This window comes from Pholis gunnellus (genome assembly GCF_910591455.1).
Source record: "Pholis gunnellus genome assembly, chromosome: 12".
Classification (NCBI taxonomy): Eukaryota; Metazoa; Chordata; class Actinopteri; order Perciformes; family Pholidae; genus Pholis; species Pholis gunnellus.
Window position 1 is genome coordinate 15,888,536 of NC_136539.1, and position 18,791 is coordinate 15,907,326.

General features: G+C 40.5%; 1 protein-coding gene across 1 annotated transcript in view; it reads left to right on the forward strand.

Annotated features, from left to right (window-relative positions):
* erbb4b (erb-b2 receptor tyrosine kinase 4b) overlaps nucleotides 1–18,791 on the forward strand; it is a 279,720-nt gene that overhangs the window by 185,221 nt on the left and 75,708 nt on the right. Inside the window, exons 6-12 of the mRNA XM_079169947.1 lie at nucleotides 2,199–2,317; nucleotides 4,910–5,051; nucleotides 7,196–7,309; nucleotides 7,758–7,884; nucleotides 8,636–8,709; nucleotides 14,030–14,120; nucleotides 15,800–15,999. Of these exons, the coding sequence (XP_079026073.1) occupies nucleotides 2,199–2,317; nucleotides 4,910–5,051; nucleotides 7,196–7,309; nucleotides 7,758–7,884; nucleotides 8,636–8,709; nucleotides 14,030–14,120; nucleotides 15,800–15,999 (867 nt within the window). The remainder of the gene's footprint in view (nucleotides 1–2,198; nucleotides 2,318–4,909; nucleotides 5,052–7,195; nucleotides 7,310–7,757; nucleotides 7,885–8,635; nucleotides 8,710–14,029; nucleotides 14,121–15,799; nucleotides 16,000–18,791) is intronic.

The following is an 18,791-nucleotide window of genomic DNA, read 5'->3' on the forward strand; positions in this document are numbered from 1 at the left end:
TGATTTAGTCCTTTACAGAGAGCAGTGGCTACTCAGCTTGACTTTACAGGTTCCAATGGATTCCAATGATGACTAGTTCCCATAATGCCAGTAATGGGGGGAAAAAAAAGCTTGCAGTTTTCCCAAGAACTGCTCATCCAAACAACTTCACTTAAAAAAAAAAGAGGCGCTTCTTTGGATCTTGAGCATAACACCTGCCATGACATAGTTGCGCTGCGGTCCGCCAAGTGCGGATGACAGAGCCCCGAAGCTCCGCCCTGCTGCTGCACAGAGCGCTATGTGCTTTTTTATTCCAAGTTTATACATATTGGAACGTGTCTCTTTTCCGAATTGCACAAATTTCGAAAAAGCACTCCATGGGGTCCCCAGCAATACACCCACCATGTGTGAAGTAGAGCGGATCAGCTGGTCCCCGAGATATGTGAAGAACACAAGGACATACAGTCAGAAAGAGATTCCTTGCTTTATAATTAGATATGAAATCAAGCTGACTGCCAGAAGAAAACTTAAACTTTAACCAAAGCATTTGATCAATATTGTATAGGCATTCCCTATCTCATGCTAAAATCAGGTTTTATTGAAAATGAAAAGAGGGTTTTAACAATTTTATATCATAAAAAAATATGAAGAAAAGAGAAGTTCTGTGACTTAAACAGTACGAACGTTTGTGTAGATTCTAAGATAATGTTGTCTAGTTATAGAAGTGTAGTTTCCATTGCAAAACAAATCCTAAAATCATTTATGAATCTGTTTTGGAAACCAGATGTGAAAAAGCACACTTTAGCTCATTTAAACGGGAACTGAAAGGCAGTGGTTCCTGTGACTGATGCTGCTGTCCACAACCTGCTCAAATGGAAGCTTCCAGGCATATTTTATGAGATGGATTCCTTTTGTATTTGTCGTCGCCAGCATGTTTTTTTTTTTTTTCTCTTAAAGTGTAAGTTTAAAGCCAAATTGATCAACAGTGTTGCGTCTCTCGCCTGGCAAGGTCATTTATTTGACAAAGTGTCTTTTGAGAAAAGTAGGCCATTTCATTTTAGCCCAAGCACTGTTAATGGAATGCCACTGATGGTACGTAAGGCAAAGAGTGAAGTCTGTGTGTGTGTGTGTGTGTGTGTGTGTGTTTGGCGGGCTGTCTGTGGCTTGTATCAATCACTGTGATAATATCTCGTCACCACAGTGCCCAAAGGGAAACACAGCACACATAAAATAAATGATGTGCATCCACGCACACACAAATACATGCACATTAACACTTGTACGCTAACATTGCTACTTTCCCCACAAATGAGTAATGTGACAACTATTTCAATCTGAGTTATAATATCTATAACTAATTTACTTTTACCTCTATTATTAAATCTGAAGGAAGCTAGTTCATACAAAAAATACTTTCATTTTTTTTTATTATTCGACTTTATACACTCAAGGAAGCAAGAAAGTCAGACACCAGCGCATGTTGTTTTTCCAAAAAAATGGGTCTTGAATTTTCAGACAGGATGTCATTTGATGGAAGTATATACTTAAAAGTTCTGTCATAAATTACCTTAAGTGACAGTTCCCACACTGGTGTGAACTTAGTTAGGTTTAAGCAACAAAACTTCTTAGTTCCCCCTATGGTATGATAAAGTGCCCTCAGGGGTGCCCCTGCAGTGGAGAAAACGTGATGCAGTGCCCTCTAGGGCGCCCCGCCAGTGTAAAAGGGTGTTGCAGTGCCTTGTAAGTATAGGCTCCCCTACATGCTAGAAGGATTTCTACGCACCAGTGCCCCACCTCATGCAGCTGGTGTCCTTTATATTTTGTCAGTTTGACAGCCTGAGTCGTGAAAGGACGATACACTGAGTCAGATAGGAATCACTATGCCCTTTGTCATATCCAGCTGGAGACCCTCAGAGGAGCATGCAGGGAGACGAACACTTGATTAAAGATAGCTAGTAGGTGGCCGTGATACTGGCTTCAGTTGAACTTGCCCGCACACTGAAACGCACACATGCATACGTTTTACCAGACGGTTGCGATGCAAATGTTAGACATCCAGCAGTGTATCCAGCATCTAGACGTAGAAGAATATGATTGATTAGATACTTTAATAACACTAGTTTAAAGTTGGCACTAACCATGTGAACTGGTTGACTTGTTATATGATGCGTCTTTTCTCTTCTTTTCTGTTTTTTTTCTCTATATCTGTCAATCCACAGTAACTAAGACAGTATGTGCTGAGCAGTGTGACGGCCGTTGCTTTGGTCCCTATGTTAGTGACTGCTGCCATCGTGAGTGTGCAGGTGGCTGCTATGGACCGAAGGACACAGACTGCTTTGTAAGTGAACACACACACACACACACACACACACACACACACAGACACACACATACACCACACACACACACATTTAATTTAATTTACAAATATATTACAAATCAAGTTGTTTACATGGTAATATAATAGCCCCCCCCAAACAAAACAACCATTAATTTCCTGTTTTACACAAACCTGACACACGTTACTCGCGACTTTTAACTTACTTTGATTCAAGGATATCATCAAAAGGTTTTATTCCTTCCAGACACTTTTTTTTGTGTTAAAATGCCCCTTGTATGGCAAATATTATTAAATGACATTTCATTCCCAATTGTACCTGACATGAGTTTCATTTTTAAATACAGACTTCACCAGCCTCCTCTCTACTTTGGCTTTCAGGCGGGTGCTTTATCAGTTTTATTTTCAACCCTCTACATGTTAAGCTCGCTTATGTGGTTGTAATTCAGCGCACATCACTGATAGAGCTCCTCAAGTTCTTGCTCACTTGTTTTGGGCTTCTCGATTCTTCACGCTTCATCTTTTATTACATGCAAGAATGGAACACTCGGGAAGTCATTTGGACTTTGACTTTACCGATCCCAGCTGATTTGGGGCGAAGGCAAGGTACACCCTGGACAGGTCCCCAGACCATCGCAGAGCTGACTGATAGAGACAGACAACCATTCACACTTACGGGCAATTTAGAGTCATCAATCAACTTAAGCTCTCCTTTGGACTGAGGGAGGAAGCCGGAGAACTCAGAAAGAGACCACGCTGGCACGGGGAGATCATGCAAACTCCACGCAGAAAGGCCGACAGACCTGGGAATCGAACCCACGCCCCTCTTGCTGTGAGGCGACACCACCGTGCAGCCCTAATCTATTGATTTTCTTAAGACATAAGAGCTTATCTCCAGAGCATTATGAACCGCACTCGATTCATTGGGTTTATCGTGTTGACTAAATTTACACTGTACAGTAAATTAACTACACATTTTAACACTCTCACTTGTCTCTCTTTTTCTCTGTCACTGTGTATTTTTCCCGGACTGACACTTCATTTTTTGAAAGAATCAGGAATGAATAAGTCATTTTTGAGAGAGCAAAGACCCCTGTAAAGAGTTAGGGGCCGTAAAGGAGTAAACACAAAAGCTATGGCTCAGTACATACCTCAGTTGTTTTGTTTGGACTGTTTTCAGAACATTAGAAGTGAAAAAAGAAAAAGATAAGATTTGTGTTGTTTTATTTTGGAAAGATGTAATGGCTCATTGATCATAAGTCTTACTAGAAAAGTGCTCTCAGTAGATTGTAAATCTTTTCCAGGTGAGTCTGCAACGTCCACTGCTGTTACAAAACACAATTGCCCCCCATCTAGAACGCAAGCCTATCGAACGGGCCTTCCACTTGGGTTTTACACTCTACAGATCTGCTCTCATTTTAACAAATGCAGCTGTCTGCACCGGCTGCTGGTAAACAAGACACAGGAACTTTGGCGGTATTGAGGAGTATTTTTTGCAGTGTTTATCCACGAGCTAACTGTAACCTACACTGTACATTACAGCCATAAGACAACTTCACTGCTCATCTTTCCCTCTGCTCCGGTCACCAACACCTCTCTGCCCTGAGTGCAGCCATGGTCTCCCTCGCTAAACCACACACTCACTTTGCAATCACGCTATGCATTGCCCGTAGGCCTCCTTTCAACATTGGAAGGGGACACATATACAGTGGAGGGTTCTGGGTGTTCTCCTCCAGGGAAATTATTAGCGTCAAACTTCTGCATTTTCTGCATTCTGGTGAATTTGTATGCACTGATTTATAGTGGAAATGTCTTTATTTTTGCAAAGGGAATTCAAAATATACTGGAATATAATGCAATAATGCAAATATAATGGAGGGACCACGATGCGTCCCACACACACTGCCTTCCCCAGTCACCTCACCGTCACAAATAGCTGTCGTATTGATCTGTGTCAGTTTCAAGCTGTTTCACGACATTTAGATGCAGAGAGACAGTGGGGTTTTCAGGATGTAATGACCGGGGTCCGGACCTCGGCGACGTCATAACTGGCATCTTCTGTGTGTGTGTGTGTATCTGTTAACTCTAAAGGTTATTGCGAGTTAGCTCATATATTTGTATAGGGACAATTCTTGGACATGTCCTTACTGTCTATATGCAAAGGTATCCCCATGTGTTGACGGAAAAATCAGGCATACTGATGGATTTACCTTGGCCTGCAAATCTGGACAGGATCAATTCCTAATCCCTCGCTGAAACAACATTCCAAGCTGAGGCAGTTGATGATCACTTGTGGCTACTACGATGGCGACTGTGGCTAAGTGGAAAGCAGGGCCGTCCTTCAATCAGAGCATCGGCAGTTCGATTCCCCCGGCTCCGCTAGTCGCATGTCGATGTGTCCTTGAGCAAGACACTTAACCCCAAAATTGCTCCCGTATACGGTGTATGAATGTGATAGAATTTAAATTGTAAGTCACTTTGGATAAAAGCGTCTGCTAAATGACTGTAATGTAATGTAATGTACCACCGGGCATTTGAGAGGAGTGAGGGGTCAACAGTTAAGTGTGTGTGTGTGTGTGTGTGTGCTTGCAGGCCTGCACCAACTTCAATGACAGTGGGGCCTGTGTGACCCAGTGCCCCCAGCCCTTTGTCTACAACCCCACCACCTTCCAACTGGAACACAACCCCAGGGCGAAGTACACCTATGGAGCCTTCTGTGTCAAGAAGTGTCCTCGTAAGTCTTACCACCTGGACACACACACACACACACACACACACCTGCTTTACTAGTATACTTGTGATGATGTTATACTGATTCCACAATTTCACCAGTCAAAACCCCTTCTTGGCCGTAAAAAGTTTTTTTCCAAGACATGATTATCTTTGCCACTTTGAATTTATGATCCTAAAACCCAATAAAATCTTCGCCATGGCTTATTTCCTCATATACACAAAAGTCTGCAAGATGATACTGTTCAATGCACTTTGCAGAGCTCCTGCCACACTGATGACTCAATAAAGAATTTTGGTGATAGAAAGTAAACGGTTGGTTTATGCTGATACCCATATTACTGATTATTAGTTAAGCATTAATATAGATTGCTTTTTATGATAGAGCTAAATATGTTTCCTTTGGCAAATACATGTGTGACATTGAGTAAAGTTAAATCAATTCAGAAAAGACATTGAATCCCATCCATTAATGCTGTCTCTGAGGGTTAATTAAGGAAACTTGCTTAGTTGAAACACGAGCATGGTATAGAAAACAACTAACATGCTGTAAATGTACATGTACCACTGCACATCTGTCAAAATAAGCCATTATATGATATTTGCATAATGCCAGTATAATACTAATCTCTTAGCAAAGATCATAACTGTGCATACACAAACACACACACACATCATGTGCATTTTCATAGACTGAATTTGATGGACTGTACACGCATGCATACAGAGTGCGCTGACAGAAGCCAGTACAGTTATGCTCTTTAAATGCTGTATTTGCATTTGATTACTGGCAGATAAGATTTGCCATGAACAAGAACAACCATTAAAAACATGAGACGCTTGAATTATATTTACTTTTTAAGCCTCTTATAACCTTATAATTTCTGCTGGTATGTCATATATACAAAACAACTAATGTAAATGTAAATACAGCTTGTTTTATGTTTTTTTAAGATGTGTGTGTGTGTGTGTGCGCGTGTGAAATAGAGTGTTCTCTTGTATGCCTATCTTTGTGAGGATCAATTTGAGTTTTAGACCTCGGGAATGAGGACATTGTTGCTGGTCTTCATTTCTACAAAGGGCTATTTATGTTCATCCAAACTCCCCCATGGGTGATTTAGGTAGAGATGTGTTGCCTGTCTAGATATTCGCCATGATTCACCTGCACGCTCACGCCTCTTTAATTAAGCTATGGCACAAGGCTTGGCCATTGTCAATGAATATGAACGTTTTTGTATTTGTCAGAACAAGGGACATAGTACAACAAGTGACAGGCAGAGCAAGCGTCGTAGTATGTCGAGTAACCGTTATTGAAAGTTACGTGGTATGACAGCTAAGTGGCTATGACAGCTAAGTGGCTATGACAGCGAGTAGGTGAAGCAAAAAAGTCCAGAAGGGGTCTGTAGAAGGGGGCGGTAGATCGGTCAAACAAACACAGAACTTTCAACCAGAAGACCGCTGTTCGTGTCCTGTATGAAACCAGAAGTAAATGTTAACTTTACACTTTTTATGTACTGCTGTTTTACCTAACGTTGTTACGCTTTGTTACTCAACATTATGAAAGACAGTCCACAAGTCCTGTTATTGTATATTCACCCTCGTGATGTTACGTTTTTTACACTGGTTCGTTATTTTAACACAACCCATGATCTTTTTATTTTCATTTCATTGTGAGTTTTTGCTGACTAGTGATTAGTGACTTGCCAGAGCCAACAGACTGTTATCTGTATGAGCTCCTTTTTTCCTAACAGGGTAGCTCATCCAACTGATTAGAGACTTTTAGAAATGAAACAGGGTCAAATTAAACATTCAAGATAATAGAGACACACAAATTGAGAGTTGCTCAAGCATGTACACATTGCATTACTTTATGGTTATGTCACTGATTTGTAAATATCTAAGATAGATTTTTTTTATTTGTTATTATTAATCATCAATTTCATAAAATATGTAAGTTGTAAGCTAAAACAATCCAAACATGAATGTGTTATTCTTTAATGCATTTCTGGAGAGAATAAGTGAATGAAAGTGACTTTCAACACTTTGTTCTGTGATTTCGTTCACTAAGTGCCACTTATTTTACTGGCTGTCCCTGTGTGACGAACAGCAGCCATCTGTATTTGACATTTACGGTGAATTGTTTTTCAGATAACTTTGTGGTGGACCATAGCTCCTGTGTGAGAGCGTGCCCCAGTAACAAGATGGAGGTGGAGGAGAACCGCATTAAGTTGTGCATTCCTTGTACTGACATCTGCCCGAAAGGTAAACCACTAACAGATGTTAATATATTTATTCTTCAGTAATTCATTAAGTTCACATTTATTTAGCCATGTATGAAGTTGTTAAAGTATAGAATTATTGGTTTATCTATCACTTGTAATATCAGGCATGCGAAGTGTGCGTGTAGCATCTGAACATCAATAAATCATTACCACATTCCTTCTGAGTTTTGGGCAATTGAAATTAAGTTTTATTTTTGTTAAATATAAAAACCTCACTGATATGAGATGGAGACTTGCAGCTGTATCCATGGACACATTCATACAAATTACTCTTGTATTAATACAAAAACAATATTGTGCATTGAAAAAAATGATGTACAAGCAAAATAAATGCTGCCATTGCATACCTTTATAGCTCAATTGTTGTATCATGTTGGCATTGGAAAGACATTTAATCAAACTATTGTCTTTCTCACTCTGTGGTCCAGCGTGCGATGGCATCGGTACAGCCACCCTACAGACTGCTCAGACAGTGGACTCCAGCAACATCGACAAGTTTGTCAACTGCACCAAAATCAATGGCAACCTGGTGTTCCTTATCACTGGGATCAAGGGGTGAGAGTTTAGAACATGTAGCTTATCAGAATGTTAACAGAGGGAGCGGAATAGTAGAACTGTTATCATGTCTTGATAGTTCATGTCCTTTCTTAAGAGTATAGGTTTGAATTATGGAAGTCTTAGATTGACAATGTTGGAATATGTTAATCAATATGATAAACCTAAAACTGAATTAGAATAATTAAAATCAATATTGGGATAAGCTATATAATCCATATTTTTAGCTGAAAATATACTTTTTATTCTCAGCTCAATCAACACCTCAGCAAATGCATTCTGCATGAATACCTTTGGGACAAAATGTATTGCAAATATTCATGGTTAGATGTGGGGGGTTTTCACATCGAGATAAGAGTGTCCCTTTAAAGTCCAGTTTTTTTTATTTTATGTAGGCGGGGTGTTAACTGTCTGAATGTATAAATAATGTTAGTGTCAGTAATGGCAAGTGGGAAATGAGTATGCTGAAAGTGCCTTGAGGGTAAGAAGAGTGCCAGTGAATGTATACGCTCATATATTACTCTATGGAGCTTAAAGAAATGTGGCATGTGTAGAAGTACTATAGAAGACATACTCCACAGCGAACATGTCTTACTGATTTGATCAGGTGTTCTTAATTGTACTGTTTTATACCTGGGTGAGCGCAGGTCATTTGTCATTGCTGTGATTAAGAAGCACATATCGATATAGTTTAAATTTCACATGCTCTGTTTTTGTTTGTGTGATTCTGATCTCCAATTATCATTCAAAGGGATGTGTACCACAACATTGAAGCTTTGGACCCCGAAAAACTCAACGTATTCCGCACCGTTCGGGAGATCACAGGTGAGGAACATCACTTGCACAGCATGCATCTTCTGCACATACATACAAATTAATAAGCAAACAAAAAATGTGCTCTTCCCTTTATCCCTGCTTTTGCGCTTGTGTGCCACATATAGTGTGCATATATGTAATGCTTGTGTGTATCTGTTTGTGTATTTGCTCAAGTCTACCTCCCCTCCTCCCCCTGAGACTATCCACACCAAGGACAGACATTGCAGCATAAGATGAATATCAGATGAGTCTTTCAATCTCCTCTGTCTCTCTACTCCTTCTCCCTCGGGGAGTCCCTAGCCTTGAGTCCCACAGTCCCAGCTCTCCCTTCACGCACCATGAAGAAAAGATCCAGAACATGTGGTGCGCATCGTTAATCCTCTAGCTCCCCTATGACATCACTACTTCTTAGCTGCATGTATACTGTCATTTCTCCAGCCCAGACATTTAACAATGCCATCTGAAAGAAACCTTGTATCTCCGATGTGACACTCCCTGATGAAATGAAATATTGTTGGTGAACATTTTTGACTTATTAACGGGGGTTACATTAAGCATGTAACAGTATCCCTCCTTCTCTCTAAATATGAGATTGGGAGCCTTTCAATTGTCTCTCAACGGCTCTCAAGATGGCGACGACTGAGCTGGCGTTTGGCAGCTAACTGTGCTAACAGCGCTAACAGTGCAAACAATGGCAAAAGTAATGAGAAGCTAACACTGTTTACCTGGGAAGGATGTTACGCCCGGTCTAGGGGGGGTGCTTTGCTTAAACAACGCCGTGTGAGTACAGTACAGAGCAGCGACCGTGAGCTAGTCAGTGGGTCACTCTTGCATGCACAAACATGCACTAAAAGGACGTGCAGCCGACCTAATGTATGTCAACGAAGCAGGCAGAAGCTCAGATAAAAACACATACAGAGAAAGCGACTTCATTTGCTGCTCAAGTAGATATTATTTGCGTTTTTTGCCCTCAAATGCAAATATTACACAGCATCAAGTCACACATTGCTCAATATCTCTGCATTTACTTATTTTTGTGAGTGTAAGTTATATTTTTGTATAACTATAAATAACGCTGTGACTCTGTGCGCAGAGTTATTGTCAGCTGTCACTGACGGAACATAATTCCTGTATTGGAGATAATTTGTTCATATGTGAGCAGGATCGTTGTGCAGAAGCAGAATTTAGTTTGAAAGGGAGTTTTTGAAACTGGCTGTGTGTAATCTCAACATATTTTTTATAGCATTTCAGGGAAAGTGTTTAAATTTACTTCAGTTGTTGAAGTAATAACCTTTTTCAGGAGCAAATAAAGTAGCTCAGGCAGGAGTGAGCCAACTACAAACTTCTTTCTCAAAAATGCCCAGATATTATTGATGTGCTTAGTATCTTCCTTTAGTGGAAAAAAACAACAACTGACCACCGACAATGATCTGAGCTAATCTGTTGGTCTGTATAAAGGTCAGTCCCTGAATCACATCCACTCGGTTTGTGTTTCCAGCAAGTTGTGATAAATTGTAGGGCTGCAACAACGAATCGATAAAATCGATAAAAATCGATTATTAAAATAGTTGGCAACGAATTTCATTATCGATTCGTTGTGTCGCGCGATTATTACGCCACTCAATAAGTCGCGGAGATGTTTGCCTCTCGGCGCCCCCTCGATGCTCTTAACTGAGTGTCCATGCGGGGTCCGAAGCGTTTACTTTGAAAATTAGAGTGTTCAAAGCAGGCCCGGTCGCCTGAATACCGCAGCTAGGAATAATGGAATAGGACTCCGGTTCTATTTTGTGGGTTTTTCTCTAACTGGGGCCATGATTAAGAGGGACGGCCGGGGGACTTCGTATTGTGCCGTTAGAGGTGAAATTCTTGGACCGGCGCAAGACGGACGAAAGCGAAAGCATTTGCCAAGAATGTTTTCATTAATCATGAACGAAAGTCAGAGGTTCGAAGACGATCAGATACCGTCGTAGTTCCGACCATAAACGATGCCAACTAGCGATCCGGCGGCGTTATTCCCATGACCTGCCGGGCAGCGTCCGGGAAACCAAAGTCTTTGGGTTCCGGGGGGAGTATGGTGGCAAAGCTGAAACTTAAAGGAATTGACGGAAGGCCACCACCAGGAGTGGAGCCTGCGGCTTAATTTGACTCTACACGGGAAACCTCACCCGGCCCGGACACGGAGAGGATTGACAGATTGATAGCTCTTTCTCGATTCTGTGGGTGGTGGTGCATGGCCGTTCTTAGTCGGTTGAGCGATTTGTCTGGTTCATTCCGATAACGAACGAGACTCCGGCATGCTAACTAGTTACGCGGCCCCGTGCGGTCGGCATCCAGCTTCATAGAGGGACGAGTGGCGTTCAGCCACACGAGATTGAGCAATAACAGGTCTGTGATGCCCTTAGATGTCCGGGGCTGTCTTATAGATCACACGTTGATTTCAGATTGAAAGCTCAGAATGTGTGAAATGGACAGAATGTTTTCCTTCTGCTTTTCAAGTAGCCACACAAATCCGGTAAAAATCTGAATAGAACTCTGAACAACGCAAGTAGTTGCCGTAATGTATGAACTACTTTAATTTGCAAAAGAAAACCATTTGTTTGGGTTTCTTACTCTTTTGTTTAGCGGTGGCAGTTTGAGAGCAGGTGATGAGGATAACCCATTGGCCAAACCCAATGCAGTCAGAGATGTTTGTCAGCTCAGCTTGTCATCTCTCCGAGCTGTCAAGAGAACATGACTTCTGACAGAGGCAGCCAACCTGCCTCAGTGACCCCAAGGTCACAACTGGCATTGCTCTAGCTTTCAAATGAGCTGGGAAGGAGGATAGCTCTCCTGCTACTCAACAGCACACACACATCTCTCTCTTCTCAATTATTTTCTTTTCATTCTTTCTTCCTTTCTTTGTTTCTTTTTTTAAATGAGTCTTGCTTCACTTTTGCAGCATCTTCAAAGACATAGCACCAGTTCAGGTTTCACCCAAAGAGTGGGCAATCAACTCACGCAGATTAGCGTGGGTAAGTGGGTTTCTCGGTGCTGTGGCTCGGATGTAATCGCCACAATTCGAGCACTCTTAACCTTTGCTTGTGAGCTCATGGCCTTCTTTTCTAAATGGCTCCATGCTGTAATGTGTTGTGTGCATTGTTGTGCCACTGATGTGGCTCTCAGCAGAAGATGAACCCCTGCTAAGTGATCCTTTGACACAAAAAACATCCATTGACAGGGAAGGCAAGGGCAATAAAATATAAGGATGAGGCTAAATGCAATTTTCCCATTATGTCTACATAAATTTCCATACAATACATGTATGACTCTCTGCAATACTTCAGCATATCCTTTCTCCCAGTGAAATGCAAAGTGTGTCAAATGTATTGATGTATTCTTTTTGAGCATTAGGTTGGCTGTTTTTCTGTGCTTTCTTGTTGTAAACTAATCCCACGACAAGACCAAAACTATCAATCCTGGTTGATCTTTCCATACTTTCTGACTTCCCAACCCTCTCTGCTTCACACCAAGCCAATTGATTCCTCCAGAAGATCCACTGTAAATCCTTTGAAACAGGTCACACACAAAGAGTTTGTTTAGTAAAAGAGGCTCAGTAATTTCCCAAAACAGCTGGGTGCTGTAGCTTTTATCGAAGGTTACTCAAAAAGTAGTAAAGAGTGCACATGGGGATTATTTACAGATGAGGATTATTCAGCATTTGGTGCAGCAGTGAGTGTTCACTGCATGAGGACAGTGTACGTGGGATTGACTACAGCGCCTGTGTTCCCTCACCTAGTGCAGCAGCGTTGCTCACTGATGTGTTTTTGGATAACAGTGGAGGTCTGTTACACAGATAAATAAGATGCATCAGACTACACAGACAAACCTGTTGGAATCGAATATGAAAAATATAGAATATCATCAGACTTCCTCTTGAACTCCAAAACAATAGCTTTACCAAAGAGCACAAACAAGGATCCGAGATGCCTCATCATCGACACCATCCATCTTAGCTCCCACAACCTGTCCAAAGCCCGACTAGAATATACACCAGCTGTCATTTCCACAGAGTAAAAACAGGAATACGGTATGAGACAGAATATATAATATTTGTTTTTATTGTACATTTTATTCGTGCAAATGTAACTCATAACTGTGAGTTTGGTGTCCACACAGAATCTGTACCGTCCTTGTACATGCGCAACATATGTGTGCTGTTAGCCAAGTATTACAATAGCAAAGACGAGTGTGCAGCAGGCAGTAGCTTGTTACCTTTGTGAGGAAGCACCCGCATAGCCCGAAAGAGCCCTATATGATGAAGCGGTGAGGTGCCTCAGTACTGCAGGTTTTGTCATTAAGACAATTAGTGCTGACAAGTACACTAACAATTCTATAGCGTTGCTGCCTCTGGGCAGTGCACACCATGAGGTCAGGGACAGGAATGTAATAAACAACGTGGACGATTACCAAAACTGGTTTCTGTATAATCCAGGATTCTGTATAAATACAAGCCATGAGGGGCCTTCTTCTCTGCAACTCTGCTTACCTTCCTTCACCATCCCTCCCTTTCTGGATAACCTTTGTATCCCGAGTGAGTTTATTAGAAAGGAGTCAAAAACTGTTCATTGATTAGAGAATGCACCACACTGCCCACAAGGTTTTTTCTCACTATCCACTGCGAGCTCACTCTCTAGCTGGTTGCCCCTGTGTTTTCTTTTGATGTGTTACCAGAACTTCCCTTACTTCCACCTTCTTATCACCTCTCTTCACTCTGCTCCCCACATTTTTGCCCTGGTGTCTAGTCTCATCAAACTGATTTGTTTGTTGACTTGGGGATTGTACCCCCCACACACACTCACACACACCATCACACACACACACACACACACACATACACACACACACACACCTTTTCCCAACTAAATATTTCATATATCTAAAACCATGATTGAAAATCCTAGCCACTGCCATCTTCTCAGGTATTCATTTAATCTTTTAAATGATTCAACAGTAGAGAGGCAGGTTAAGAAAATGCAAAAAATATTGATCAAACTTTACACTGGTCATAGCTGGCACCAAACTCCTCTGTAGAATTTCTGCCCATAACGTTTTTTTTTGGCTAAGAGGTGCTTGGCTGCTTTGAAATGAGACTCAGGTGGTGTACTTACTGTGGTCCTGGAATGTTGCTAAATCCAGAGGGATGACAACTCTCCCTACTCATTTTATTCATGTCACAGTGTGAAATAGAGGATATGATAGACAGCTGAAATTAGTCTGTCAGTACTGGTGACTCATTACAGTATAACCAGTGTGTGTGTGTGCGTGTGTGTGTGTCTGTGTTCCCATTTAGGCTTTCTGAACATCCAGTCTTGGCCTGACAACATGACAGACCTGAGTGTTTTCTCCAACCTGGCAACTATAGGGGGAAGAGCGCTGTACAGGTACACATCTAAGAATATTATACATTTTGCAATTTTTCTGAGTCAGTGTAATTTATATCATAGCTGTGTCAACACTGCCTCAAATGGAGCCCAGTGCTTTGAACGGATAGACAAGCTGGTAAAAAACAAATGGTTGTAGTTTTTTTATTTTGTGCCAAAGAAATGTCAGTTTTCCCTGAAAGTCGAGCTCTTTTGGTAATTAAAAAAAGACTAAATTGAATAATGATTGGATTCATCAAATGTATTAAACAATCCCACTAAATCAGTTACAATGTAATCAAAATGGTACATGATTAAAGGTTCCCTGTGGAGCTTCCTTGTAAACAAATGCACCAAAACATAATCTGCCTTTGTTGACACATTAGCTGAAACTGTTTATCGCATCGAATCACATATGCACTGTACTGTATGCGCTTATGAGTCTTCATATAAAAACTGCTCCGCAGCACCAATTCAAAAGCTCCACAGGACACCTTTAATGTACAGACATCGTTTATGTAACCAGGAAAATAATATAAGTGGCTTAGTTTATGTATTTAAATAATGAATGTGGTTTGGTGGGTTATTCTTCTATAGTCAGTGAGTCACTAAGAAATATGGCATGGTACCACAGCATTGGTTGATGGCCAAAAAAAAATATTTTTGTGATGGTTTTGTTTTGACATTTAAGAAGACGATTTAGTTGTTCTAACCCAGATGAATTTTAATGATTTTTCCAAAGGTTCTTGAAAGTTTGCAATGACATTTGGATGGATAAAAGTGAGCGTCAGTGCGGCTGATAGCACAGTGGGATGTAGTGTGTGTGTGTGTGTGTGTGTGTGTGTGTGTGTGTGTGTGTGCGTGTGTATAGGCATGTGGATGCTCTTGTGTGTCATCCACCTGCAGATGGAAACAGCAGGCTGCAGTACAAATTACAGCCTGCCATCCACCTTTATCCCAAGCTTGATCCCGCATACTGTCTGTCTTTCCGGCTCTGACACCCCACTGGCCTCCTGTCATTTTTAAACTGTGCAAGTCGGGCGTATGGGGAAGGGTGGGGGCTTTGAAGAAAAGAAGGAAGAAAGAGAGTGTTCAGTCTGTTTAAGTTATGTGATTGTGGCAGCATATAGCAAAATGTGGCCACAAAGAAAATATATAAAATAAGAATTAAGCAGATGCAGAGTATTTATTGAAGGTCGACAACACTAAAATATTAAAGGTTGGGAAAAACTGGAAAATCTTTAACACACCTTATTATTGTGAAATGATGATATTATAATGATGAGTGATTATAATTGTGCACAAGCAAGACCACGGAGGAGATAATCGTTTACCTTTATCTTACTCCATTGGTGTTGTTTAATGTTAGTGTTTCTTCAAATGAAGTCCACACTGGAATGTTGCTACTCGTTTCCCCACTTCAGAGCTAAAATATTAGTTTTCTCTTTATTCTTACTTCAACATCTGAACGTGACTTTTCCACTGAGCAGTCCCGCCCTCCTGTATCTTCTGTTTGTATGTGGTAGTGCAAATCCAGCACATTCCCATCCTAATCTTACTCAGCGGCTACACAAAGGCTAATATTATCGTATTTATAAGTTTGCTGTCAAATGCAAAATGTGCATTCAAATAAAGTCATGTACTTAATATCCTCCTCCTGCCCTCTCCTCCTCTCACCTCCACCCGTTCTTCCCTCTCAGTGGGATCTCCCTGCTGGTGTTGAAGCAGCAGGGCATCTCATCACTGCAGCTCCAGTCCCTGAGAGAGATCAGTGCTGGGAATGTCCACATTGCGGAGAACAGCCAGCTTTGCTACTACAACACTGTCAACTGGACAAGACTGTTCCGTGCTCCGAACCAGAAGGTTCTCATGCGCAACAACCAGAGCCCACAGAAGTGCTGTAAGTGCATACCCAAACCATCACAAACTTCAAAAACCTATCAAAACAGTTTTCCTTGGTTCACCATGGAACAAGGGCCAAAGACACAACCATTTAACTGCATTGCTGACGAGTTTAATTCTGCACTGTTGAAAAGAAAAAGTATTGTAAATCACTGTTTCCCCAAAATCTATATAAAGGCATGATTGAAGCATGCAAAGCAACTGTTGTTACAAAAAACATCATATGACGTATCAAACAAGAGTGAAGCATGAATTTTATAATGCAAACACATTTGCCCAAAACTAAATATATATATATATATATATATATATATATATATATATATATATATATATATATATATAGATAGATAGATAGATAGATAGATAGATATCTATATATATATATATATATATATATATATATATATATATATATATATATATATATATATATATATATAGATAGATAGATAAAAAATACAGTACCATTGATAATCACAATTTATTTAAGAAAACACATATGTTCATGTAGCTCTACATGAAAAAAAGGACTGGAGCCCCTTCTACTCTTAATCTTGTTTACCAGCCCACTTTGTTTTCTTGCTGAAATGTGTGCAGATCACAAATAGCATTTGCCTCTATCCCATTTTTGTCTCTTGGAATCTTAAAGCCATGTGTCATAACACGTAGAAAAAGTTGATAAAGTGTAAACACTTAACAGCCATTGCTCACTTTTATAAACAGTGATGGATTATGTTTTTCTCTTGCCTTCAATATCATTTCTGCAGCTCAAAGCACCATCAACAGAATATGTTTGTTTCTAAATGTATTAACATTTGGTAAATAGGTTACAGATTGATAGTTTATGGAGATATATGATATATTATATGTTTGAGATTTACTCTGGAACAAAGGCCTCAGCCTCACACACTAATGGTTTGACAGAACCTGACAAATTAATTTTTAGACAACACTCTTACTATGAGATCAACGCTACAGCACCATTGTTTTGGGAGAATGTCAAATCTGTAATTTCTGCTCAGGCAGTTTGATATACAGTTTTCCGGGTTAAGGAAATCAGCTTTTTTCATAACTTATGTGCTCCCGCACAAGGCAGCATTAACACCACACATGTAATAGCAGAAATACGCTTGTCATATCTATTATTCTGTCTGTTGTATGAATACAGCTATTATCTCACTCATTTGTAAAGACAACTAAAAACAACAATCTAATAATTGGATTAATTAACCAACAGAACCATTCAGATCTGAAGAAATTAAATTACGCAACTATCTGAAGTGATGAGACAAAAATTGTGTCTCTAAAAATGGAATAGCTTTTTATTATATCACTGCCACAAGTGTGAAGACATTATTCATTTATGCGTAATGTTCATTAATGAGCCAGTGTTTGCATTATTGAGTTGGCCCCTTTTCACTGTTCATGTGCTCCTTTCCCCTGGGCAGTTGCTTAGTGTTGGGCTCACACACACACACACACACACACACACCCCTTACTTCTATCTGTGTGTCATTGACATAATGCATTCCCTACCCCCTTTCCGTCACCTAAACCCTCACAACTACATGCCTAACCCCAATCTTTACCCTAAATTATAATTCTAACCTGAACCTTATTAAATACAAACATGAACCCTCCAACAGGCCTTTGAAGAGGTGAGGACAGGCTTTCCAGAATGTCCTTACTCTGAAGGTCTATAACTCAAATTGGTCCTCACAAACCTCTCTCTCTCTCTCTCTCTCTCCTTCTCCCTCTCCCTCCCGTGATTTTGAGGACACACACAGCTCTCCTTGACATGGCTCCGCATGTGTGCATCAGACTGTGTGCCCTTATAGGGCAGCAAAGACAGAGGAGAAAGAGTCTGTATGTGCCCATATCTTTATTCAAGAGTGTGAGTAGCTGTGGTGGTAGTAACGTCATTGGGTTATTGGGTTATTTTACTGAGGTATCATTTGACAGTCAGAACTGGGTTGAAGTCTGGTCATGAAGAGTAATACTGCTCTTTTGAGTTTTGACTGAAAGAATTGCTTCAGAGGAATGTTGTTAAAAGGAAAGCGTTTGGTTAACCTCGTTGTGCAAACAAGAAAGTCAGACACCTTTTAAACTGTGTTGCCTGTAGAAAAGAATGACTTTGGTCCAAAGCACTTGACAAGCTTTCACCTACTAGAACTTCATCAGAGCAAATATTTGACAAAAGGGACTCCCAGAGCTTATGATAGGGTCTAGCAACGTACTGCTGAGTGATGCCTTGTTAGCAATAAAATGTCAGTGTTTTATAATGCTGTTTTTAGAGCGCAAGCCTTAGGTTAAAACACGAGGGAGAAATGTACTTTGTTTTCTTCACACACATTTTCAAAAGGTCAAATCTTGGGCCAGTTATTAGCACCATCAGTGAATACCATCTCAGCGGAATAAACTCAAGTCAGAGAGGGCTGTTGCATAAAGGCTGAACACTGCAGACACACGGTAAACCCACACAGGTGATTCAAATTATTTTGACTGATCAGCGCTCCTTTCAGGACTGGGTGGAGTCTGATCTTAAGTGGCGTTCCTAGAATTTATTCTTAGGTAGATCATTTCACACAGGCCACAGGAAGAGAGAAAACAATATGACAAAGTGTGCACAATGTGGAGTAAAATTGTAGTCAATGATCTGTACAAAATATTATAATATAAAAAAAGCTCTTTTAGTTTTTTAATAAATAGTCTTTCGCTGTTTGATTTTTTTTAGTCTCCTCAAAAATTGCAAAAAAATCCCAAAGTGTTTGATTTCTAAATATTAGA